Below are 27,091 nucleotides of genomic sequence, written 5' to 3'. Positions count from 1 at the left end.
GTAAAACTTGGTATTTACAGATCTGTCAGCTGCAATCGGCCATGGCTGGCCACAGTGCCTAGCATCAGCCTCCGCCTGTTTTGCAGGTGATGAGCCCTCCGGCATTTGCTTCACCAGTAATTCCTTTGGTGCTGCTTTACTCTGCTGTGAGATAAGGCCATGCAATGTGGAAGTGCATAGCTGGAAACGTTATCTGCCTGGTGCATTTACTGCAGCCCAGCAGCTCTGTTCATCCACACACACCCCCTGTAAACCATCCGTTCATACATTGCAATGGGGTGTTTTACACATGCTATAAACAGCTTAATTCTTAACTGGGTATCCTAAGGAAGCAAGGCTGAAATAGTCACACTGTCCATGCATCTCCTCCTCCTCTTCCCCAAACAGCTTTTTAACACAGGAACCAATTTCACAGGTTGAGAGGGGAGTAAAGCATCTGTAACGTAATGACGTTCCAACAGGTTTTAGGAAAAAACAGACCTCAGAAAGGCAAAGATGCCCAGGTTGCACCTTTGGAGAGGGCAGGCAGCTGGTGGTGGGACCAGCATGTCTGGATGGGGCATCGCAGAAGGCACCCTGGGAACCTGCAAACAACCAGCAATTGCTACTGCAAATTTCTGTGTCTAATCCACCAGAATGGTGCAAAAAGAGTTTAAATATGCGGGATGTTTTCTGTTTGAGAGAGTAAATACTGGTTTGGAACCAATGATTGCTCATTCAAGCCTCAAGTGAGGGTGCTGTTAGAGAAGAGAGTCAATGTTTCAGGGAAGAAGTAAACATTTCCCTGGCAGATTGACTCAGATAATAAATGGTGGCAGCTTGAACCCCCTCCAGGAAGCTGGAATTATAGAAACTCAGAGAGATAGATTAATGGGCAGAGATATGATGCTGCCATCCAGACAATAAACAACTGCGAATAAGAGATTTGCAGAAGAATGCGCTGCGTTTATTTTAAACTGCGAGGCAAATGCAATTACCCCAACTGGAGCTTGGCCAGACCACAGCTAACAGACTTCTTCAGGAAAGTGCCTATGGATATTTAATGAGAATAGATAGCTTCAGCTACCCATCCCATCTTAATTTACAGTGGGATCCCAGTACAGAAAAAGCTTGGAAACACTATCTGGGGAAGGTGACTCCAGGATTTGCTTCAAACAATTCAAACCGTTTAGATCCATCACTGCCTTTAACACAGGTGTTTGTCTTAAGCTCACAAAACATTATTTTCACATCCCTCCTAGACCAGCGGGAGCTGCCTGAGTCTCAGCTTCCCACCCAACCCAGTGCATCAGTCTGGGGCTGTTGCTCCAGCTGGGGCTCCAGCCCCAAGCCAGGATCCTGCTGGTCACACAGAGCCTGCACCAGATGGCTTCTGGTGGGACTTGTCACTTCTTCCTCCTGCTCTCCAAAAGGACGGGTGACAGCAGCAACCTCCCAGCAGTCGCAGCCCTAAGGCGCAAGAGCCTCTTCTGCTCTGCACCAAAACGCTCCCAGGGACAGTGATCCTCCAGGGTTTTCCTTCCGCAAAGGAAATTAATTAAATTATTAAAGGCAATAGGGGTTGCACAGGGACTCCTGCCCCAGTATGGGTCAGTGGCTGATCTCCAGGATGGAGGCTAAGCCCCAGCCTCAACCGCACTGTGCTGCTGGCTCCTAACTGCAACTCTCCTCCCTGCCAAGCCGTATGCAAAAAAATGCTTATTCTCCTTGCAAAAGACTCTGGGATCTCTGTCAGAAAACAAACTTACAGGACCGGGCGCATCTCATCTCCTGTCAGGTAAGAATCCAGACTTGTCACCTAAGCTCAGTCTACTGCCAATTCATATGAAGATGATTCATGCTATTCTAACGAGGTACGCTGAGTCAGTCTCTGGATGTGGCTGTCTCTGTCAGTAATCCACCAAGAAAAGCCCCTCTAATTAGCTTACCCTAGACATTTAATGTTTAGGCAACTGGAGCAGGAAAATCCCACTGTTTTCACCTTTGTTTTCCAGCACAGCAAGCGCAGAGCTCTGCATGGCTTTCGTACCCACTCTCCCTGCCAAAGAACAACCCCATCTGTTCTGCAGCTGATCATCCATCAATACCAGTTATATTTTTAGGTTTTGCTTTGGGCCCCCACTGTTGTGTCGGAGCTAACCAGGAGCTCGGACAACTCTTGTCCTTGGAAGGTGACAGTACATGCCTTACGGGCACTGAAGACATGTACTTGTGCGTGCAGATACCGTACCATGTTGTGGCCACATGCACTAAATACACACACACGACTTTATAATAACTATTTACGGCAACGGAAAAAAAAAGGCAGAACTGAGATCTTTGCAGGAAAGAGGAAGAGGTTTCCAAATAGAAGATGACACTGTCAGATGGGGAGGAATCACTTGTCTTCATAATTTCCACTGCCTGTTGGAGACGGCCTCAGTGTCTGGGCACAAAATAAGTGAATGATTCCTGATACAAGAGCAGCATTCACAATCACACGCCTTTCCCTGTTTGAAATTACAGATGACTCGCCTCGCACACGCTACAATCAATGAGAGTTCTTGGAGCAACACGGAGTCTACAAGCACTTTGTGCAATCTGCTCCTTGTCCCCCACCTGCACGTACTGCATTTCATTAACAGTAACAAGCCAAACACCCTTGCTTTACACATCCCTGCAAATATCTCTGCTAAGGGATACGCTAAGAAGAGAGTCCAAAAATCTTGACTCAGACAGCCCAACCTTAATAATGAATCAAACGGGCACCAAGGCATGAGTGACTGTGCTGTCTGTCCATCCTTCCACCTCTCTGTCCTTCCCCAGGTAACTCTGTGTGTCAGCCAGTCTCATCAAACTACAGGAAAGGGGCAAAAGTCTCAAAGGTAATTAAGGTCCTGCAAGTTTTGGGGAATCAATGTCAAAGGAAGGAAGAGACTCCAGTAACGGAAGGACCAGGACTTGGCTGTGGTATGTCCTGCATGGATGCAGATAGATGGACAGAAGGACAGATGGGCTGCAGCTGGGCCAGATGGTCCACAGCTGCTGTCAGGGTGGCCCAGCCAGGACCTCATGGAGGGCACTGGAAGAAGCTGGATTTTCCTAGAGCTGAGGTTTGGCTGATGTGACAGACAACCAAGATAAGCCTGCAGGAAAGCCAGCCTCACCTGGCCCTGCACTGGGGACCACTCTCTTTTCTAAACAGAAAAGATGAGAGAATGGGAGTCCTCACCTCTCACTCTCCCCTGCTCTAACCCAGCCACTCTCTCCAAGTTGCCCTCACTTCACAGATTAACACAACACAGCGCGAGCTGCCTGGCTCTGGCATTAATTCTGTTGAACCACCCTCTGGTTAGTGGGAAAGCAGGATTTATTGCCTTGGCCCACTTGAGCCCCATCTCCTGTTTCCAGCAGCTGCCACCAGGAGAGATTCCAGGAGGAGGTCAGCACGGGTCTCCTTCCGACGTGCAATCCTGCCCGCCGGGTGAAAAGTCCTCTCTGAGCACAGTGTAATCAGCTGCTCCTAGGAGAAGGTGATCCCAAGACAGCCAAGTACAGAAGGTATTGCAAATTATGGTGGAAAACTCACGTTTGCTTTTCTACCCATTCAAAATGCTGCTTTCTGAAGATCTCCCCTCCTCTCCTCGGCCAGGAGAGCTGCTGCAATCCAAGGACGGAAAAAGAAACTTGATAATTTCAGGGGATCAATCAGGTCTGTGTTAGCATTGCTGCCAGAAATGCTGAGATGGGGAATACCCACACCTATCTGAGACGGGGGTTTTGTTTTGACGTACAGCTCTGCCAAGCAGCAAGCACGCAGACAGCCGTGTGAGCTGCCGGGAAACACTCCCACATCATCCCCAAGCTGTGCCCAAAATACTGAAATTCCCAGGCACATCACGCTGAACCTGCAGCATCAATAACGACGTTACCATATCACCGGGAAGCCTCCCGGACCCCCCCAGCGCCCAAAAGAAATCAATCCGTTACTGCACATACAATAAGAGCTTGCAATCCAATAACTGCTATCTAAAACCTGGTTTCAGTTCCAAGCCCTGGGTTGATTATTATTGCATTAGCTACGGAGAGATGTATTGTTACTGCTCAGCGAATGCTAAGCTCTACTTCAAAGGGACTGAATTTCAGCAGTGGAAGACTACACAAATGCTTTGACAATTGCTTTGGGATCCTTCAAAGCAGATAGGTGCTAGGATAAAACCTAAGATCTTATTGATACAGGCGTTAGTAAAACTAAGTGTCAATGATTCCTCAACACAGCTCTTCTCCAGAGTAGATTATGCAAGGGAAGTAATTTAAGACAACTTTGAGAGAAACAAATATTCAATTAACTCTTTAAACCGCTGCCGCGGAATAATGTGAACATTACAAAAAGATAATTTAAATGAACAAATTGCAGCTGACTCCAATAAAAACATGTCAAGCCTTTTTTTGTACCATTTATACCACTGCAGGGTCCTGGGTGGAAGGAATACAGGGACAGAAATGGGTTTGGATAGATTGCAGCAAGGGAAGAGCCAGACACCACAACATATACCACCTGCACTATCCACTGCCCACCAAATACGTCTCCAATGCGCTGCCGCGCTCTTGGGCTGCCATTGGTACCTCCAGAAAGCGAACACATGGCTGAATCTGAAGGTGGAATGTTTTGGTGTATACAAAACCAAGCCCCGGTAGGCAAGGCAATGGGTATGCTCCTCTCCCACCTCAGCCTGAGCACCCTGTCCTCTATGTGGGCACCCACGGGTGCATCCCGCAGGAGAAACAGGAGCATGTGCATGTCCTGCAACACGCACAGCACTGCTGCCCTTCCCCAAGCACCCCATGTTGGCCCTGCCGCTGCCCCGAGGCGTTGTTCCCTACCTCGTTCCTCCCAAAAATAGAGTTCTGTCGTCTTCTCTTCCCCTCACCCAAATGCACACCACGTGAACTGCCCCGGTGTCTCCACCTTGTCCAGACGTAAGTGACAACCACCCGAAAGCGGCTGAAGGAGCAATCTTGATTCTCTGATCCACAACAGGTCTTCTCACCTCAGTTCACAGGCACAGGGACACCGAAAGTCCTGGTATCTCACTGCTTTTCTAGCAGCGAGCAGAGCCGAGTTACCCTTTACAGCTACCTTGCTGCACTTCACACAAGAATCTGGCTACGTATCGCTGCCAGAAGACACGTATTAGAGATTTAGCACTGTAAAGCCTTAGAGGGAACAAGATACAGGTAGATTTCAGCTCAAAGCAAGAGGTGAGAAAATAGGGTTAAACTTGACATTGAAATAAAACCTCCCTGCCTCTTTTCTGCATTCAGACTTCGGATCCTGAGTTAACAACAGCCTTTTCCACGCCGAGGATGAAGCCTCTTTCTGTGCTTGGTACCTTCCCAACAGTTAAAAGAGGCTTCCAGCAAAGGATCAAAACAAACAAATCCCACAGCACCAAACTCATTTTCTTCCTTATGACAGAGCAGTGGGAATGGAATAAAAAGAAAGGTTTCCACAGCTTCTAACGGCTTTCCAAGAAGGCCAGCATCGTACAAGTAATTAATATGGGCAACATGAATTTCAATTCTTTCACTTGCAAATCCAGCATCACAGTTAATCTCAAGCATGGACAAAGTCCATTAATAAAGCAGATTCACATAATAGGATTCAAAGCAATGGCAAATCAATACATAACACACTTGTATGCTAGACTAATCTATGCTTCGCATAATAATCACAGTAACTGTAACGCTGTATATTTATATGGAGACATATCCAAGACCAGCCCAGGCCCCCTAACGAGCTCGGTGGGGTCTTCTTCTGCAGCGGGATGCAGCCGGCACCAGGAACGAACGGCCGCTGAAGAACTGCCCAGCAAGAAAACCAGATAAATGTGTGCATGAAGCGGTTGCAGCAGGGAGAAGAAACCTGCGAGGGTGCTCTTTAACACAGAGGGCTGGCACTCCTAACCTCACCTGAAAAAAGGGAAAGGATATATTATGTGCCATCACGTCCTTGTGATTTTGATAAAAAAAGGCTTCCATCACTGAAGGGAGATGCACACCCATGATCACCATCCAACGTGTTCCCAAAAGCCATGGGAGGGGCAGGGGTTGTCCGAGCAGTGCAGGGAAGGGACAAACTCCTCAGCAATCCCATCTCATGAATTAGACTTGGAGCTCACGGCTTGGTTTTCTCCAGATGCTGACAGCAAGCGGTTCAGAAGCAGTTTTATTAAACACACACCACAAGCACTTCTGCACAAAGATACGCGCCGCATCAAGCCGGCAAACCATCCCCTTAATTACGGGATGATAACAGACACGTTCTGAAATGAGCCACATCCACGCAGCTCCAGCCTAGGGAAAAGCAAGGATATCACCCACTTCTCCATTTAACTCCTAACCAAGCCTGTGAAATGCCTTTTTTGCAGGAGCTGTGCCTAAAAGTACGCGAGGCCAAGCTGATACGTAGCACGAGAGCTAAGGCTGCACCCAGCGAGGCACTGCGTGGCTGTGCAGCTGAAGCCCCAAAGGATGCCTGGCACCGACATCCGCACGCGGCAAGGGTTTCCCACCGGTACTGCTCTGCCTGCAATGCCTCGATCACCACCAAGCTCCCCACCTGCATGAAAAGATATTGCAACGGTGTCAGAGCTGACACCAAACAGAGACGTAGAGCAGGAGCCATGGAGGGCTGCTGCTCGCCGTCCCCATCTCTACCTTCTGCTTTCAGGCAGGTTATGAAGTTTTTCACAGGGCAAGGAGAAGAACAAAGACTCCCTAAGTCTCACAGATGATGGTGTTATTCTGCTTTTGGGGTGGTCCCCCCAAACCCCTTTGTTATCAGCAGCAGGAGTCGCAGCTCTGCACGTTGGTTGCTGAATTCCCGTGGAGTCTTGGGCAAATTATTTAATTTCTCTTTTCTTCAGCTTCCCCAGCAGCAAGATAGAGGAGAAAGGGACGGAAAACCAAGCAGATCTATAGCGGTGCGAAGGTGCCTGAAGATGCAGGCAGCAACCTCCACATTTCAAAAGCCTGGCCTCCAACCCTGGGGCAGTGTGAGCTTACTGAATTAATCCTGGTAACCACACTGCTTAGTCCCTCCAGGGTGAAATCAGGGAGGGAAGGGAAAGTATTTCTTACACCCTCGAGCAGCCGCAAGCAAGGCACTGCATTAGCCTCTCCTGTGCAGCTCTACCCATCAGCCTTCAAGTGCCTCATGCTCCACAGCTTTTCAAGGTACGAGGGGAGATGATTTCCCTTAAAGTCCCTCCTCCAGCCCCTCTGGTCTCGCCCTGGGCGCCTGGCAGAGCACTCCTGCCCCTGGAGCTCCGCAGCTGCTGGTGTGATCTTTCCTCTGTCCTCCACTGCAGGCTCAGATGCATTTACCGTGCCATGCCGATCCCAGCTCGTCTCCTGTCTCACTTCACTGCTGCCCTTCTCACCATCTTTGATGCCTCAAAGCCCCTGTGGGGTACATGCAGAGAGTCTTCCCCTGAGCAAACTGGAGAAACTGAGTCTGAGCAAGTTAAACGAACGTCCCCAGACTCACACACTGCTGCCTTCTGCCTTGAACGCCCACATCTGCAAACACCTTTAGCTGGGAGGCCACGGTTCTCCTCCTTCTCCTCCTTCTCCTTTGGGATCTCTTATCTCATGCTTGCCAAGTTAGAAAACCACTTAAATACCTGATTAACTACAAGCACATGTTTAAGTCCCACCGAAGCCGAAGAGCTTTGATTAGCAGAGCACTTAATGCAGGTTTTTCCTCAGCAAAACTTCTCTGCCACTGCCCTCTCCACCCCGGTCCCTTCACGGCAGCACAGGGTATGACTTGAGAAGCGACAGCCAGGAAACACCATGAACATCAGCTCAGCAGAGCGAAATGCAGCTTAAGTGATCAGTGGAAGAGCATTTTGCAGAAAATTAGGCAATGAGATCCCAGGAGATGCAGGCAATTTGCAGGCTAGGCTGGTCCAAGAAGAGCCCTGCCCTGCGAGAGCCAGCGCACAACGTCGCCAGCAAATATTTCCAGTAAGTGCTATTAAGATCCTCCTCTTCATTTCACCACACATGGCTGCAGACAGGCTTGAGGGTGGTGGCTGCAAGGGATGTGACAGATTAACCCACACGTGGCCAAAGACCCCTGCACTTGGCCAAGAAGAGCAATTCATCCAGGTTTCATTAGTGGTGCTAACAGACACAGAAACCACACAGCCTTTCTGCTACACACCATGCCTCTGGCCCTCTCTGCAGGCTCTGGGTCCTCTACAAGGAGGAAGAGGTGCTCTCTGCACCCTCAGATCCACAGCAGCACCCTCAAGCCAAGCAAGCTGGGCAGCAGAAGGGAGAAGCAGGCGCAACCCCTCCCGCCCAACCAGGAGCTGCCTCCTGCTCGGACAGGCAGCAGAACATCTTGTTCAGCAATAACAGATGTCAAAGTTGTCGCCCCCCTGCCGCCCCCGCCTAAAAATGAGCATATTTCTGCTTTGTTTGACAATCAGGGCCATTAAGCCACCCTTGTTGATCTTTCATTTCCCAGAGAAGTCGTTGGCAGCATGCGCCAAATGAACTCGGGACGACCCAGGTAGAAAACATACCTTTGCCCAGAAAGCTTCTGCGAAGGAAACGCCGCACGTGATGGATTTGTGGCAGTGCAATGCCCAGCGGATGACAACACGCTATTAGCCGACACTTGTGGGTGATAACAACCACGCCTTAAGCTCACTTTGCAGGAGACAGCTTCACCGAAAACCCACTGCTTCTGCCACCGAGTCACACCAGAGCCCCTGCACTTCTAGCTGATGCAACGCAGATTTCAGTACAGCCTTTTGCTTCTTGTTGCTCCCAACTTGAACTTCCTTTCGCCAGTAGCTTCTACTCAACCTCCACTGTTGGGGTGCAAGACAAGGACCGCCAATCAGTCCCAATAACAGAGCAAGTGGCAGCTCTAGAAGATGTTCACACTGGAGCTCGCCATTTCTGTGTCAGCTCCTATTCTGTGTTTTCACACCCACGGGAGCATGGCTGAGCTCCATGCCCTGGCGCTCAGGACAAAAGCCTGGACTCGCACAGTTGGTTCTCACAAGTGTAGCATGGTCAGAGAGGTCAAGATGCAAGACGAAAGTGGTGCCAGCAGTGAGCTGAGGCTCATGGCACTCCACTGAGTGAGGTCTGCAGTGCCCTGCATGCCATCGTGCCTCCTCCTCATCCACCTGGGGCCGATCCGCATCTCCCATACACCCAGCTCCACAGAAGTGGGTTCCCTCATTAGGAAGGCAGAGCCTTTACACCAGCAAAGCATCACTGTTTGCAGGAGTTTCCACTGAGGAATGGAGGTGCCCAACGGTTTCCTTCTTGAAGAGTGACAATGAGAGACAAAAGGGTGAAAGGACAGCTGGTCCTTTGTGATTTTTGGCACTGGTATTCTTTCAGATAGAAGAGCCTACGCTTCCAATGAAGATGCTGACATAAACCTCCACGGGGTGGTTCTGGGATGAAGCTTGTAGCATCCAGCATGTTAGCTGGCCAGGGCAACCCTCAGGTCCTTCATCTTAACACTCTGCAGTGTTCATCCACAGAGAAGCAAAGCAATTTTTCAGTGAACACGTTGCCTACCCAGCCTTCCCCCCTACCTGGCAAAGTCTCCAAAACCACACTGAACTGGAATCAAGTGTTGAGGTCTCCTTCAAGCGGATGGGCACTAAGCAGAAGAGTTATTTCAAGCACAACTTTCCAGGCTTTCTCTTCAACTGAGCCCTAGATAAACCCTTCAGCTGCATCTTCTGAACTAGAGCAACCATCCCAGCTCCAAATAGCTAATCAGTTGCCCAAGACCTGCAACTTGCACCTCTGGCACCAAGGCACAGGTCACCCGATGGGCCGGCTCTCATCACCTCCACCCCACAAGGCCCAGGCTGTCAGCTGCACAACAGCATCTTCAGGCACTGTGTCAGAAAAAAAAACATCCTCCACCATCATGACCCAGCAGAAGCATGGCTTTTGCTTTCACAGCTCACAGCTGGCAAGTCAGATCAGCCCTTCCATCCTACCCGTAATGACTTTAGGTCATTATAAGTACATGCTGTTAGCTTTTCCTTCATTTACCCTACTGCAGATCCTTCCTTCTTCAGCCATTCCTGGCATCCTTTTGAATTTCACCCCCCAAACTTGGCTGTTGACTGCTGCCCACACCAGTGGGATCCAACACACACCAGCCTCTGGGGCAGGTGTCCCCATGGCTCACGATGGGTGTTGCTTGTTCACTACAAGGAGCCAATTGCTGGGGCGGTTTTTGTGCCTGGGAAACTTGCCTATGAGTTCTGCTCATGCAGTCAGCAGGGACAGCCAAAACCTCCCCTTACACAAATATTGGAGGAACATCAGCAAAGGACCCAGCAAGAAAAGCTCTGCCTCCATGCCCTGGGCTATTTCCCTATTTCCTTACAATGTGACACCACCGCAGGAAGCGTCCCCAGCCAGAAGCAGAGGCCTGACATGCCGGCGGTAACAGAGTACCCTGCTAATCCTTCGTCCTTCTCCGCGGGTGGTTCAGCGTCCCTGGGAAAACTAAACCAGACCCCACGAAATGCTATGGCCAAAGAATATTTCCACAGGTGCTAGAACAAAATCTTTGGCCGGAAACTCTCACCACAACTCCGGCACTACAATCCAGGAACACTTATTTTCCAACTTCAAAATAGCCAACATTAATATTTTTGACCACCAGTTTCTCCTGAAGTTAACAGCAGAGAATGAAGAACCCTAGAAGCCTTCAGGATGCAGGACCAACTTCTTAATATCGTTTTCCAGATACAACCACAAGGCTGAATAATTGCTGAAACCTGATGCAAGATGATGAACTGAGCAAGAGCAAAGCCAAGATGAGCTCATTGCGCAGCCCCATCCGTCGGCAAGCCGAGCTTACCCTTCCCTGCTATGGTCCCACTGAGACATCCACAACCCTGGGTTGAAATTCCTCAATTGGCCATGAAACAGCTGATTTCAATATCAAGACAGCACTGAGACATGACTAATACGGTCATTGGGCTGGTTTCCAAGTGTAGAAGCAACTGGCCCATGGTGAACCAGACACCTACAGCCTCACACACAAGGGATGTGGGTAAACCACAGCATCTGCAATGGGCTGGGGTGGCATTTAATAACACACAATAACATCAAATGAGTCTTGGGACCTTCTTCCCCTTCAAGAAACACCAAGGAAACCTGCTTGAAGGAAAGTCTCCTTTTGCAAGACATTAAACAAGAAGAAAAACCTTGCTTCTCTCTGAAGATGCCACAGGCTGATCCAAAATCACCACTGATAAGTACAGAAGTTTGAAGAACCTACTCCTGAGGGCCGGCAGGCTGACAAGCAGACTCAATATGTGTTACCACTTTCCTTTTTTCCTTTATCATCCCTGATGTGCGTGCTCAGAAAGAGATAAGGAGCAGCTGTCCTGAGCCCTCCTCGTGGCTCTGGCACCTCTGGACACTGCTGTCCCTATTCTTGAGACTTCCCCTGCTCCAGTTCCCCTTCCCCTTTACCAGGGGGATGCTCAGCCCTTCTGCCCCTCCATCCCCTCTGCAAAGCGAGTAGGACAGATGCTTTCCCCCACTACACGGGTTTTGGAGTGGTGACAAAGGCAAAGACCACGAGGTGCCCAGCTGCTGCAAGAGGGGAGCCACGAGACCCCATCTCCCGCTTCCCACGGGCGACACACCTTTGCTGCTCTTCTGTTAGAGCTCAGCCCTGACAAACCCTCCTGGCCAAGCTGATCTCACCCACAAACCAGCTGCTTGCTCCCTCCATATTGCCACCTCTGTTCCGCATTTAGCTGCCGTAATGGTAAAAGCTGGGAGGGTCAGGGCAAAAAAGCATATCTCCACGTGTGCATTGCACAAACACACATGGCAGAAGCTCATAACACTCAGGTCCTACTCCAGAACCCAACCACAAAACCAACTTTTCCTTCTCCCAAGTCTCTCTTTTGCTTTGTGCAGCACCCTCTGGAGAGTTTAATTACGTTTAATTAGCAGCACAGCCTGGAGCACCCGAGCTGCAAAGCAGCCCTGCAGCAACCCGCCGACTTGTGGACAGGTTGGTCAGAGATGAAGTGTCCGGAGATGGAGCTTGGTCAGCGTTGGACTCCACCAGGACTTTGCATGTGGTGCTCAGCAGCAAGATGTCGTTCTCGTCCTTCCGCAATCAATGCAGGCAGCGCTGCAAAATGACCTAAACCTGCAGGAACAGCACTTTATCCCCGCCTTTGGTATTCTTTCAGGCTTCCATATTTTTTCTCCAGCACTGTCTCCTCTGAAGGGAGGTCACATAAGCAAACATAAATCCCTCTAGAAAATGCAGTTGATTTACATGACGGGGCAACACTAAAAGAGAATTCTTTTTAAATGGCTTGCAGGAGAGTTTAGCTTATTTATTTTCTTTCTGTTGGTGGAGAATAACAGCTGATGGGCAAGAGATGAAAGCACCCCAAGCAGAGACTCCTTACCATGTTTCAGGGAGTTAATCTCATCAGAGAATGCTTCACATCTGTTTGAACAGGGATGGAGCGGTTCACTGGAGCCAAACCTAGCGCTGGTGCAGACGGGCTGACCCTGTCATCTGCACCGTGCCAAATTCCCCACCCTCCTCCTCTGGACAGCAACAGAGTGGGAAGGAGAACAGAGGGAAGACCAACCAGTCCCAAGCCATGCACGCAGAAGGTCACAAAGAACACCAATGCTGTTTCTTTTTTTGCAATTCAGCCTGTCCGCTTAATGACTGGTGCCACGTACTAGAGAGACAGCTGGTGGTACAGCTACAGCAGCTGGTTCCCATGCGGGAGGAGGGACCCACTGTGCTGGATGCTGCACACACAGCGTCCCCCATGTTGCTTACGATGCACCCAGGGGTTTAGAGAAATGCACACAGCCTAAAAGCCGGGACAACCCGGAGTCCTAGCAGCTCTCGGAGCTGCTGACACCCTCCTCCTCAAGCAACAAGGCAAGAGAGAAGAAATGCCTCTTCTGGCATTCACCCACGGAAAGGGCTGGATTTTTATACTCAAAAAGGAGATGTCAGAAAGCAGATGTTCAAAGACACCTTCTTCCCCTGCTTATGCCAAATCCGTGAAACAACTCAGCTGAATACTCCAAGCGTGCTTGCACCAGCAAGTCCCAGCGAAGAGCAGCTGTCCCTGAGGCGCTTCCCCGCGCACCCCGACAGATGCAGCTCCAGAGTACGCTCCTGCTTCACACCCGGGGAAACCGAGACACGAAGGAACTTACCAAGCACAGAGTCCCCAGCAGCATCGGCTGGGGTTACACCACCGTGCTACAAACAACACCGGCCACAGTGCATTCGACACACCGCCCTCTCTCATTTTGGGCAGAAATAGGGCTTTCACCTATGCCCATCAAGCACTCACTTGGGTTGGGGTCTTTCCCAAGCCCGTTGTAACACGGACATCGTGGCCACGCCGCAAGTAACACTGTGGAGACGTGGAGAGAGCCTGTTTGCATCACCCACGCTGGCAATGCTCAGTGTTTTTAAGGGCACTTCGGTATATGGCTAAGAGCTACACTTGTAATCTGAAGAGAGGATGAAAAGCACAACCTCACGCTCGGCGATGGCAAGAACAGGAGGCCAGGGCAGCAGGCCCGTACGGCTCCATACCTGCAATAAACAGGGCCATGCTGAATGCTCTTCATTCCCCTCCAAAGCTATGAAGCGCAGCCCGCTGTTCAGACCGGCTGTAAAAATCACAGCCCTCCGCCCCGCTCGCCGGGCAGACAGTCTGTAATTCCCATTATACAGCCTGACAGCTTGGTAATGGCACACATAATAATAAATTGATTTTGTCTGCAGTATGAGAGGCTGCCAGGCAGCCTGAGTAAGGGAACTACCAAGATGAGGGTTTCCTCTCAAAACACCCTCAGAAAAATGGGGTGCTGATTGCGAAGGTGATAGATGAGACCATCACCTGGGGCAAATTAACTCCACTTTTCGCAGGGTGCTTCAAAAGCGTCCTATCTTCCCACCCCAAGACTCCATGAGTGCTGCGATCTGTACCATGGGAAAAGGGGAACCTTGCCCCTCTTACAGATACGTATCAAAAAGACAGTCAGGAGGTTTTGGGGGTTAAGGGAAGAAATTAAGTCTTTCCCACACTTTACCCATGCTCGTGTGCTTTATTTCTAGCTTACGATTTTTAACCCTTAGGTAGAGCAGAGGCTGTTCTGGGTTGGGACCTGGTATTTGGTACTTGGCTCTGAGGGAAGAAGCTTGGAAAGTAAAATCTTTCTTGAAGACTTTCATAGTAACTTCCCTCTCTGGCACCAGGGAATTGGGATGCTCCTCTGAGGATCCACCTTGGCAGGTGCCTCCAAACTGGGGTAAGCAAGGTACGACAGCTACAGGGGTGGGATGCTCCCAGATCGCTCAGTCTCTTCCGAGAAACCCAGTCCCCCAAAGGGATTAGGAAATGCCCAGCCTTGCTAAGGAACAATTAAGGAATGGGTTGCACAAGCATTCAATTGAATGACATTAAAATCGAATTAATACTGCTATTTAAAATAGCTTTAAACATTAAATACATTTACTTTAAAACACTCATTTCAAACAAGCAATTTAAGGTGACGCCAACCTATGGTCATGCTTTAATATTAAACAGCTTATGTAGCCTAGGCAAGCAGGACATGCCGGCTGCCAAAGCTTTGAGGAAAGCCACTGATGAAAACACAGCCAGAAAAGATCGAAGTACAAACGCAGCTTTCGGGGAGCCTGGCTCTCTCACAAGGAAAACATCTTCATTTCAGTGAATTTACCCAGTCCAGCTCAACACCTAACATCAACAAGTCAACGAACAAATCAGGGGTACAATGGAGAAATGCATGTTTTCCAATCTGCAAGTAAAACCGCAACCTGAGAGGCCAAGATTCCTAATTATGGTAACAGAATTGTAATTCATTATGTACAATTAATACTCTAGTTAATTAATCAACTTGTTTTAAATGTAAAATGTGTTTTGAGACGTTTACTTTGTCTGTCCTACATATCCAGCATATTGAGTTTATTAACTGATCAAATAGCATTAAAATACTAGTTTTCTGCATTTTAAACTCTTGTTTTCATCTCCATGTAACTTGAGTCAGAAATACAAAAAAATAAATCAATCATGTAAGCCCCAAATTCACCATTTCCCACCAGAATAAAAACATACAGTATTAATCACCCAACCAAACAGCTGCCTAAATGAATGCCCCCAGATCCGCCAGGCTCCTTGCTCAGAAAAGGCCGTATCCGATTACACCAAGCAGAAGCAGCTTTTTACAACCAAACAGGAAAACATCCTTTTTCTTAAAGAATGGCCAAAAAAAAAAAAACATCCTACCCACAAAACCAGACTGCTTAAATCAAGATTCCCTCCTCGCTGACGTTGGCTGTGGTCACCACTATGGATGTAGGTCATTCACACCTGCATCCCACACTGCGTCACACTTTCTGTCTTCACCCAGGAAGCCCTCAGCAGCCATCAGGAGCAAGATTTTCCCCAGATCCCCTCTTCTTCCAATCCTAGAGCGGGAAGAGCTGTATCCAAATAGATGGGATACATGGAAATATATAAAGGAATGCCAGAATGAACGGAAGCTTCATTAACTCTGTCTACGTGCCACCATGGGTCAACAGGGTCCTTCAGAGAAGTGACCATCAAGGACAGGCTGTTTGGACAGGTCTGAGTCCTGCTTCTGCAGAGATCTGTGCTTTGCTCTCCTGATTTCGGTGAGCTGAGGCTGGACCAGGGCCTGGGGCTTATTCGACACAAGCAAAACCCATGGTAGATGCTGCGGCAGGTACGATGCATCCCTTGTGCACAGGAGTTGGGGCTCTGTCCCAGTGTGCTCTTTTACCTTTTGGGGTTTGCACCCCTCAGGTCCAACCTGAGGCTCTTCCCCCACACTTGCTATCTCACAGGACCCCCCCCCCCCCAACCTCCTGCTTTCCACTTCCCACTGGAGGTGGGGGTCCCCCAAATCATGGTCAGAGAGACGGTGCTGGTCCCCACCACAAGCATCGTGCTCTGTGGGACCGGCTCTGCAGGGATGGTGGGAACGGGGAGAGCGGTGTCCCAGAAAAAACCCTCAGCACATCTCCAGCTAAAATAATCATTTCCCACCGCGGACTGCAAAAAGTTGAGGGCACGTCTGCTCTCCTTCCTAAGCAGATTTTGCTTTCCCCTTCTGGGACTTAATTGCTGTGCCAAAAAGATCTGCCTGGCCTTGAGGAAGATGGGGGAGAAGGAACAGCTCTGCAGAACAAGACAGTAATTAATTTCTCACCAGCTCCCAGGCATCCCCCAAGTGGGCTCAGTTTAAGCATCCCCAGAGACAGAGGAAGAGTCAGCTCTGGAGTGTTTCCCAGCATGGTACCGGCCACGGGCTCCCAGGCACAGATTTGCCCAAAGCCCCGGGCCCTTCGGTCATGGGGAATCTCTGCCTTTGCACAAGTAAAAATGCTGCCTGTGAGAGAGGAAGATATGAGAACTATTAAAGGCACTACTGTTGTTTTTTAATATAATGTTTTTCAAGCTCATCATACTTCGGAGGGGGAGGAAGCATCCCCCCAGCTGGGTGAATGCAGGGGCCAGCGCTTGCCCTGTCCCCCCCAGTTTGGGCAAGCTGCTCTGCACCCTACGCACTGCTGGCTCACCTTTTCAACTTGGCATACTTTTGCTTTCCCAGCTAGCACGCATTTTCTTGTTTTCTGTGGTGAAACGTAAAGCAAGGAGCTAAGAAACCCATCACACACTTCCCCATCATCCAGCAAAACTCGCACATCCACCCCTGCACCTGACGACCCTGCTCGGAGTGCAGGCTGGTTGGTTGGGTTCTCCCTTAATTAACTAACGCTCATTTCAACTCAACTACGATTAGAAGTTTAGGGACAGTGGCTCAGAAATAATCTCTTGTGCAACAGGAGATTGCAATCCCCTGCCCCCCGTGAGCACACCCACAAGTGTTGCAAAACCTCGAAGGGACGGGCGGGCAGAGCAGCTCAAGCGGGAAGCAGGAGCTGGTCTGCAGCGAAAGAAACGCTGCCACTGTTTCTCAGAAACCCACTTCAGAGACAAAGGGGACTGAAAGCAGTAGCCCAGACCAGCACCTGTGGATAGCAGACCTCAGGGAAACCCTCTGTGGGCCAACGAGGATGCACATGCTGTTAGAACCCAGGCAAAACTCAGAAACATCTGGTAGAGAAATTCCTCCACTGACATCAAACCGGGGTCCTGCTCCGTAACGGCAAGAGAGCCAGGCCCCTGGGAAGATGTAGTGTAAAGAGGCCCTAAGGAATCAGATACCCGCTGAGATGCCTCCTTCCCCTTGCCTTTGGGTATCTCCCTTCCATCGGATGCGACGCACGTCCAAGGCTCTCCCCCGAGCTGGCGATGCCGTGTGCTCAAGCCCTCGCACAAAGAAAGCATCACTGACTTTGAAAGACACGAAGTCTGAAAGGTAAAGAGTCCAGAAAAGATCTGAGAAAATGGGAAAGCTCGAAGCAGCTCCTGCTCAGAAAGCAGCAAGGTCAGAGCCAGGAGTAATTGGAGCTAAAGCCTCCCGCCTGGGGAGGAATGCAAAGGAGAATTTGCTTTTGCTTTTAGAGGCAAGATTAAATTTACCATTCACTGGTCTTTTCTCCAAAATTTGGAGGAGAAAAAGGCTGAGACACACAAAAGAAAGAAAGGGAATTATGCATTAAATCACATTAGGCTTTTCGCTGGGACTTGCAGAAGTTAAATGCTAAAAAAATCCCATATCTCTTTGCATGAGAATGAAATGAGTATTAATATAGAACCACCTCCCTTACCTGAGAGGAGGCCGTGGTCACCAACCCCCCCAACACATGGAACACTATTATTGAGCTAAAGCTATCAAGAAGCTATAATACACTGAATTTCCAGCGCATCCCCCCCATACCCCTGCCCATCAAGCACACCATCACAGCGCAGGTCCCAGCATTGGGATCTGCAGGGAGGTCTCTCCCCATGCAGCCGTCACACCCACGCGCTGGCAAGAGAGAAGAGACATCCTCAGACACAGGGATTTTACATTTTGAAGCCAGATAAAAAGAAAAAGAAAAAAAAAAAAGCGCATGCCAGCCTGTCTGAGGGCTGGAGCCCCGAGCTGCCTGCGTTTCACATCAGATGTGAAAGCAGCAGCAGCCTGTGGCAGGGGGAGAGACACATTCCTGCTATTGCATAAACAGATAAAGTGCTGAATAGGGGCTGGCTTGCCAACCCCAGCCACTAACCTCTCCCAGCTTGGAGATCTCTGGCTCCAGAGATGGCACAGGCAGGACGTTCTCCTCTGTTCAGGAGCAGCCGGCTGCCCGTTATCCCAAGCCCAACCCTGCAGGTCCAGAGGAAGGAACCCAAGTCTGGCCCAGCAGTTTCATCTCTGACTCCTCCAGATGAGGCAGCCTCGTGCCACATCACCTCCCGGATCCTGAGCTACGGCACACGTGGGAGCCCCCACCTCCCCGGGCAGCCAGCCCTCCGAGCCAGCAGCACTTCCAGCAAGGCTGAGCCGGGGACCCTTGGCAAGCTGGCCATGGAGGGAGCTAGCCCAGGACGTGCTCCTCAGACACAAGCAGATATATAAACACAGATCTCAGCCCTGCTCAGGTGCTCTCACTGCCATCTCTGCAGCAAACAGGGCCTGCCTGGGTGCTTTGCGTTTGTTGCACGAACGCATCCGCTAGCAACACTGATTTCTTACGCGTGTGATTCCCCAGTCCCAGGAGGGACATTCCTGTTCGCAGAGAAAACCCGCTCCGCTCCATGCCAGCCGCAGGGTGAGCATCACTGCTGCACAGGGGGGCTCTGGGGATTGAGCCCACGCTGCCAAGAACGTCGTACCACCTCTGCCCTCCCCAGCGCTGCCCAACCCTCCCCGCAACTCAGCATCCCCCAAAGACAGGTTTTTCTTAGGAGGAGCAGCTGCAGCCACCTTCGAGGGGGTTAATTAAAACCAGGCTGCTCGGATGCCAAGCAGGCACCAGGATGCATCCACCTACAAATCCCACAGGGGAAGGAAAAAGTCGAAGGAGCTGGGGTGGGAAGCAAGCGGAGAAAGAAGCTGTAAGAGAGCAGCCTGCGGCAGGGCAGGGGGAGGGAGCACGGCGAGCAGATCAGAGACCCCGTTCGGGGCAGAAAACACCCCACCACTGCCGGGCACGGTCATTTGCTGTCAACACCTCCAGCAGCCTAAGGGTTAAAAATAATTGTGGGGAGCTCTGGTGGTTTTGTCAGCCGCCCAGACCAGAGGAAACGAGTGCTAATCCCAAAGCCGCCCCGCCGAGCGCCGGCGTTGCCCAACTTCCACCGTGTGGTTCCCAGCGCTGCAGGCAGAGCAGGCACCCGGCCTCGGCCCCCGCTCCCCATCCCCGGGGACTCCCACTTGCCAAAACCCAAGCCTGATGCTGTAAACCTCTTCATCCCTGCCCTCCTGCCAGCAGCTTGCAGGCTGCGAGGAGCTGAGAAACCCCAGCCGTGTCACCTCTGATGCATCATCCAGTCTTAGCACTCAGAAGAAGGGACCAGGTGTTTGCTCGCGTGGCAGAAACGATGCTGAAGTTCCTCCACCATCCCCGGGACCACAGGACGGTCTTCACGAGGATGATACCCCATGTGTGCACGAGGCTGAGAGCAAGCTCAGAGCGGCACAGTCCAGCTACGAGGCACCCGAGGCTGCGGCTAAGCTGCATCGTACCAGCCAGACCCCAGCGCTCCCCAGGGTCTGCTCTAGATGTCAATCAGCACGTCTAACCGCACGGCTGAGGAGCAACGCTTCAGCAGTTTTGGCATCGGCAGGGCTGCAGCACGTGCTTCAAGGCTGGTGCAAAGCCGGGGCCAGCATCCTTCAGGGAGAGAGTTTGAATACGAGACAAGGCGGCACCGAAAACCACCCCTTCATCCTGATGAGCTGCCAGAGACACCACAATCCCTGAAACTCGGCTGACAACATACCCAACTCTGTGGCCATCTACTACGCAACAGTATCTCTGTCTCTGTAGAGTAATTTGGGGAAATAAATACCCCTGAAAGTGCTCCAGACCCACAGTGTGCACCGCAAAGGTTGTGTAATACACACATCAGGCTGACATTGGGCCATGAAACAGCTCACGAGCTTTTACTGAGCACACACAGTTACGCCAAGGGGCCAAATTGCACCTTCACAGGTCACTGCTTTTCAAGCCCACCCGGGTGTAATGCTGCCCAGCTGGTCTCAACTTCGGTAAACCCTCCCCTCCCTGTCTCAGCACCTCCGAGCACCCATGCGATGTGGGAGCCGACTTCCCAGGAAGGTTTGGAAACATTTGCATTTCCCTCTTGGAGAGCTCCAGAAGCGGTGACACCCTCCCCAGGAAGGCTGCCGGCCTTTTGATGGCCCATCGCTCCCTCACCGGCTGCCCCAGCTCGCTGCCTGCACAGCCCTGCGCCAAAACCCTCCCCACAAAGTGCAAAATCCCGAGCGCTGGGGGAGGAAACCAGGGACAGGGAGGAAGGGCTCGGTGCGATATAAATCACAGGGATAACTGGGGTAAGTCAGCTGCCATTTAACGCACTTACCAATGTGAATTAAGTAGAAGGACTGCCACCAAGAATTGCTTTTTGATTTTATCACACAGCCCTTTGCTCCGGTGTAGCAGGGAGAAGGCCACAAGAGCCCAAAAGTGAACTGTCTCTACATTAGCCACTTCTCAAGTTTGGTTTTTTTTTTTACTATTCCCCCTGGCCAAGCCCCCTCTTACAATGAAGATCTTCATCGTTTAATTAACAAGGCATCCCTGCGCCACGCAGTCCCCATGGCACTAGGCAGCTGCTCAGGCATTTAATCACTGACCCCAGCGGGGCGGATGTCGGGACACATCGTGCCGCTGGCTGTGAATCCCAGGGATCAGCCTCGGACAGGGCAGGGGGACGCCTGCACCCACGCAGGGATGTGTTTCGGGAGAGCCCACGGGGATCGCAAGCTGTCCGCGGCCAAGAGGCAGCTGCCCACACCACGGGCACAGGGTCTGCAGGGCTCGGTGGGTGTCAGAGCACGTTTGCCCCCAGACCCTTCCTGCAAATAGGCGTTCTCGTAGCATCTTCACCCCCCTTTGGGGCCCTGACCCTTCTTCCCCTGCCCTTCAGGCCCCACCACCGCCCAGGCGAGGCTGGCGTGAGTGGAGAAGCCACCTTACAGGTCGTGAAGCTTTGCCGCACCTTGGACCTTTGTATTTGGCTTCTGGCCATCTTCAGCGCCTGGAGGTTTTATTACAATACTTTGCCCTCTTTTTCCCTTTTTTTTTTTTTTGGTTTTAATTCCTGGAACTGTTGTACACCTCCTGCCTCGTGCAGGTGATGCCCAGAGCTGGTGGATGCCTCCTCCTCTTCTTCCTCCTCCTCCTCCCCTCTGCCACCAGCTCAGCTCCACCAGAGCAGCAGCAGCAACAGCCCAGCAAAAACTCCACGTCGAGCCATAACCAATGGCAAATTCTTTGAGTGAAACGTAATGTGCTGGGAAGCGCTTCACCATTTCACTCGGGAAAACGATCCGTTTGGCAGCAGCGAGGAGGAAAACATGCTTTGTTTTACAAATCCTCTCCCCAGCAGGAGAGACACTCCCAGAATTTAATATACTGACAGCGCCCGGCTGCTTTAACCACTGAAACTCAAGAGTAGGTCAAAAATAAAGTAAAAAAAAAAAAAAGTGATACACTATATAATATTAAAGCCTATCCTATTCTGCCACTGGTGGTATCGGGGACACCAATTCACTGTCACAGAGAAGCTGCATGGCACGGATGGGGTGCAGGGTCTCAGAGCAGGCGCCCAGGTTTCTCCAAGTGCTGGACACCCTTAATTAATTCAGTTTTCACCCTCTCTTAGGGTGAGGCCCTGCAGCAGCTCCTTGCAAGAAAGCAGAGATGCTGCTGACAGGTTAATCTGGGAAGTCGCTTTACAGCAGCGAAACTGGATCCGAAGTTCTTTGGCGCTAGGATTAGTTCCATGAAAGGCAGCCGGCTCCATCCAGGTGGCTAGGAAGCTTCTTGCAACCCCAAACCCCGGCCTCAAGAAAATGTTAAGTATTTCAGTGTATTTCCACTTACCCTCCAACGCATTTAACTGCCACAAGCATCCTACATGCAGCATCGGCGAGGATGGCTTACAGGAAAACACACCTCACCCAAAGCAGGCAGAGGACGGTGCTTTTTTGGGAGGGGATTTTAATTTTGCAGTGTGGGGTTTGGGCTCCAGGCAGTTGACAGCATTACCACAGCAGAAGGAAAGAGCAACTGGTATCTCTAGCTAAAGAACCGGTCGTTAAATCAGGCTGGCTGTGCAGAGGGAGCGCATACCCTTCCGAACGGCCGCTGCCAGCCCCTGCACGCGGTAATAACCCCAGTGTTATTTTGAGGGCAGGCAGTGGGATCGAATTGCCTCCGCAGCCGAGACCGCTCCTGACCTCTCTGAGGAGCAGCCTCGATGCAGAGCCGTCCATCAGCTGTTCGCACTTATTACCTTTTTTAACAAAAAGATGTCTGCTTCGTATCTCAGCGCTTTTCTAGTTGTTTGCAAACTCCAAGCATTCTTGGAAATACTAATTAGTCTTTACGAAAGCCCGTAAAGAAAACAGCATCGCTCCCATTTCAGGGGAGCAGGATGGATAAATCTGGTGAAATGCAAAAGGCCACGCTCAACGTCAGTGCCAGTGGTGGGGCTGGAAGGGCAGGATCTTTGGAAGTGTGGTTTCTCTGCCCTGCCCTTTTGCTGATTATCAAACACAGCTTTCATGGAAGCCCTGGCAGGCAGGAGGAGAAGCCTCCCCGAACCTTGTCTTGCAGCGGGCGGGTCGGGCAGGACGTTATGGCAAGGAAAGCTGAAAAGCTGGTCAGCCTCAGGTCTGGCAACATGCTCGTCCTGCCCAAAAAAAAAGCATGGAGCACCTCCAAACACCGGGATGCTGCCACCTCTCCCCTCGCTAGCACGCTGGGCTGGCTTCAGAGCTTGGCGAAGTCAGTGGAAAGGCTCCCAGTGATCTAAATGGCTGGGATTTTCAAAAAATAAAAAGTCTTTAAGTGCAACTGAGAGCTGGACACCAGGTCACTAGGTTTGCTTGAAAACCCCCATTTTGCGGCAGCATCACACGTTACATTAGCAACTACACGGAACAACCAACACCAGAGCCCCTTTGCGGCGGACGCCGTATAAATGGCTCATGAGAAGAGGTCTCTGCCCCACCGTGCTGCCCTCTCTGCAGGGGGAAGCTCATCTTTCACCCCAAGTCCTCATTTTCAGGCTGGGACGGGGCAGGAGCTCAGCTCTCGAAGACTCCCACCTCCTTGGGAACGAGCCGAGCATCCCTTGCAGCCACCAGCACAGCCCTAAAACGCCACCTCCCAAAAGCCAGCCCATGGAAAACCACAACCACCAGGATTTGTTCAGTGGGGCATCCCACATTTGCTACCCAAAGGCAAGGAAGAATACTGTCTCATTAAGCATGCGCTTCGAGTCTATTATAGTATCTAGGACAAAGTGTTCCCTATTTTGACACTCTAAGATATATTTTATCAGAGCAAGCTCTTCAGAAACACTCACTCACAAAGACTTCTCCGACTGTAACAGGTTCCTCACTTCCCCCAGTATTTTAAAATTAATTTCTAGCTGTTTCTTCCCCCCTTAGTCAGATGACGGGATGGCCCCAGGGTGGGATCTGTCATTAGAGCAGCCACTGTGACACATCCCAGCTCCCTCACACCCTGCACGGCCAGCCCATGGGGAGAGAGAGGATGGTCCAGAGCATCGCTGAGAAAAAACAGTATCTGAAGCCAGGGAGAACTTGGGAGCAACTCACGGGACTTCACAGGCACCAAGATTTTTCTTTTGGGGGGTGTTTGATACAAACACCTTCTAAAATTAGCACCTGACCTTCTGCCAGCTCCAATGGGCTGCTGGGGCAAGGACAAAGCTTTGGCGGGGCTGAGAGGGTGCAACATTCGGGCACGGATCTGCTGCCCATCTCACAGCCACTTCTGCCTCACGGGGTCTTCCTGGCCACACGCTCGACCCACCGCGGCCGCACAGACCCCATGAGGAGAGGTCATTGTCCCACAGAGTCATACCCCTGACTCCCAGGGAGGGGCATGTTTGTCTCGGAAGCAGCACCTTATCTCAAGGTTGAGAGCAAGTCCTGAGAGCTCTCTACAACGGAACGCAAACACAGATGAAACTACTCAGGTTCTTAGCTGGACTGCTCCAAAGATAGTCCTGAGTCACACAAACCGGGTGGAGAGAGGGACCCTGGCTGATGGGGTACCCTCGGGGGGGTGAAGGGGCCAGGGAGATGCACCAAACAACAGATCCACTTGCTAAAAAGTTAACAGGACCAGAAAAAATGCAAAAAGCAACACCAAATCACAAAGAAGAAAACAGTCCGACTCTGGATCAGCCGTGTTTTCACGTGGACAGACTGACACCGAGCAGATCAACAGGGCAAGCAAGCAGCTCCCGATGCCCAGTGAAGATCTGAGCAACTTTTCCCCGGGTGGTAGAACTGGTTACGCCAAACAGCTGGGTGTCTTGCAGGCTCCTTGGGAGGAAAAATCAAGCTTGAAGCCGGGTCTGTTTTCAGTTTGCATGGAAAACTTGCTGTTTTTCACAGCCCTGTGTGCCCCAGAGCCTTGAAAACACCCAGCACTTCGGTCTTTTTATCATTGTCTGTCTGTAGAAAAGGTTAAATGCTAATTTGCTGGATACAGAGCAATGCTCCTCAGCTGCCTCTCTGTTTGCTCACAGCAGCTTTCCGTCGTGTTGCTTCTCAGCTCACGCCCAGCTCGAGCAGACTTTCAAGGGGAAAGGTCTTGGGCTCCGTACAATTAATTCCCGGCTCCCGCACAGCGTCTCACACGCTCATTTCTACAAGCCCCAGTCAACACCAGCAAAACTCCACCAAGTGATCGTGCATCAAAAAGAACAAGACAAAAAGGCAAGCTGCCAACAGTTGGTATTTCTGAGCCGGGAAGAAAAGAGCTGATTCTCCAAAGCTGCCAGCTCACATTGCCTCGGCGCTTTTACACATCTGCTTTCAACACTAAACTTTGTCAAAGTTGAGTGGGAACCTCCTCGAGTGGGCTGTGCGTGCCACAAACCCCAGAGCTAGCAGCACAAGCGACGAGGGGAAGGAGAAAAATACACCCGCCACGGTTCCTCGCTGCGGACAACGCAACGCACCTCCCCAGGGTTATCCTCCCATCTCCACCACCACGACCACCCTGCGGCTCCTCAGCCGCTGCCCTAAAACTATGCCATGAAAGTCAGACCCGCAAGAAAACCGAAGCGTGCCCCCTCTTTGCTAGCAGGCTTCGAAACCGGGATGGCGTTTTGCTCCCGGACTCTTTTTTCCCCCACCGCAAGCAGGCAGCCCCCCCAGGAGACCCCTGCCCATCCTCACCTGCCGCAGGTGCCTCAGCAGCTCGGTGGCCTCCTCCTGCTTCCCCTGCTTCACCAGCACCAGCATGTCCTGGATCATGCAGATCCGCCGGTGGTAAGGGGGCAAGCTGCCGCCACCCCCCTTCCCAAACTTCTCGCCGGACTTCACCACGAGGGAGGCGAGGAAGTCCCCCCTTTCCTTGGGGGGTACCTTCTTGCGGTGGTGGGGCGGGGGGCTCTCCCCGGCGCTGCCCGGCTGGCAGCCTTTGGTCTGCTTGGTGCCCATGGCGTGTGGCCCCGGGTCCCGCAGCCCTGGGGCTGCATGCGAGGAGGGGAGGGGGGCAAGGGGGGAGGGGCACAAGGGGGCTGGGGGGTGCACGGGGGGATGCAGAAGGGGATGGAGGGGACGCGCAGGGGGTGGGGGAGGGCACGGGGGGGGTGCAGAAGGGGTCTGGGGGTGCACGGGGGGTTAGGGGGAAGCACAAAGGGATGCACAAGGGGTTCGGGAGGGGATGCACGAGAGGTTCGAGGGGTGCACAAGGGGTTCAGGGGGTGCGTGACGGGGCTCGGCACCCCCCGGGAGCCCTAGCCGGGGGGGGGTCGGTGCCGGGCGGGCGGGCGGGCGGGCAGCCGGGATCCGAGCAGCGGAGCGATGAGAGCGGCAGAGCTCAGCGCTGCAAAGCGGCGGCGGCTCCGCGCAGCGCCCGAGCCCCCCTCCCCGCCTCCTCCTCCTCCTCTCGGCGCCGAGGGGGCTCCCCCGGGGGGCGGGGAAGGGGAGGGGAGGGGAGAGAAGGAGGGGGGTTGGCCACGACTTGGGGGCAACTGTTGCGCGGCGGGGGCTCCCCGGGCAGGCGACGGGGCTCGGCGCGGCTCGCCCGGCTGCGGGGTGCCCGCACCGGGGAGAGCCGGGGGAGGGCCGGGGGCGGGCACCGAGCACCGAGGCAGGGCTTGCGGAGGAAGCTGGAGCCGGACGGGGCTCTTCCTTCCTCCTCCGCTGCCTCCTCCTCCTCCTCTCGCCCCGCAGCGCTGGGGATTGCACCGGGGGAGGGCTGCAGCTTGAGGGGGGGGGGTGTTGTACCGGAGGGGTTGCATGGAGGGGAGCTGCGCTGGGCTGGGGCGGGGGGGGGATTGCACCCGGGAAGGGAGGAAGGGAGGCACCGGGGGCTCGGCTGCCCGCAGCCCCGGCGGTGGTTCCCGGGGGAGCACGGAGGGTTTTCCCCGCTGTCTCTCCCCGCGGGGATGTGCCCTGGCCTGGGGATGGCCCCGCACGCAGCCCCGTCTGCACCCGGGGTGAGGCACCGGGCAGGGGGATGCTGCGGGACTCCCAACCTCCACACCAAACCGTGGCTGCCCCGCACCTCCTGGCCGCCTCCCTCGCCTCCGTCCCCAGCAGCGGCTGCTCTGGTGCCCTGGCATCCCCTGTCCCAACCGACACCCCCCCCTTGCCATCCTCATCCAGCCCTTGCCTGCACTGCTCCTTCCAGCAGCTCCCCATCCAATACTCCATCACTCCTTATCTTCCAGGCACTCCGCTGGCAGGGCTTAGCACACGGATTACAGCCCTTGTATAAAGATCATGATGAACAGACAGGGACCTCTCACCTGCTGCAGGAGACCGACTGATCAAGAAATGCCTGGGA

The 27,091-nt window shown here is 52.3% G+C and overlaps 1 protein-coding gene across 1 annotated transcript in view; it reads right to left on the bottom strand.

The window, feature by feature from the left end:
• Window positions 1-26,312, bottom strand: part of LRRC75A (leucine rich repeat containing 75A) — a 95,447-nt gene extending 69,135 nt beyond the window's left edge. The window contains exon 1 of the mRNA XM_009938243.2: window positions 25,474-26,312. Within this exon, the coding sequence (XP_009936545.2) occupies window positions 25,474-25,737 (264 nt within the window). The 5' untranslated portion in view covers window positions 25,738-26,312. The remainder of the gene's footprint in view (window positions 1-25,473) is intronic.
• Window positions 26,313-27,091: the final 779 nt, after the last annotated feature.

Source organism: Opisthocomus hoazin, chromosome 20 (genome assembly GCF_030867145.1).
Source record: "Opisthocomus hoazin isolate bOpiHoa1 chromosome 20, bOpiHoa1.hap1, whole genome shotgun sequence".
In the NCBI taxonomy this organism is placed as follows: Eukaryota; Metazoa; Chordata; class Aves; order Opisthocomiformes; family Opisthocomidae; genus Opisthocomus; species Opisthocomus hoazin.
The sequence above is the reverse complement of the archived record's forward strand: the minus strand, read 5'-3'. Positions and strand labels throughout refer to the sequence as shown.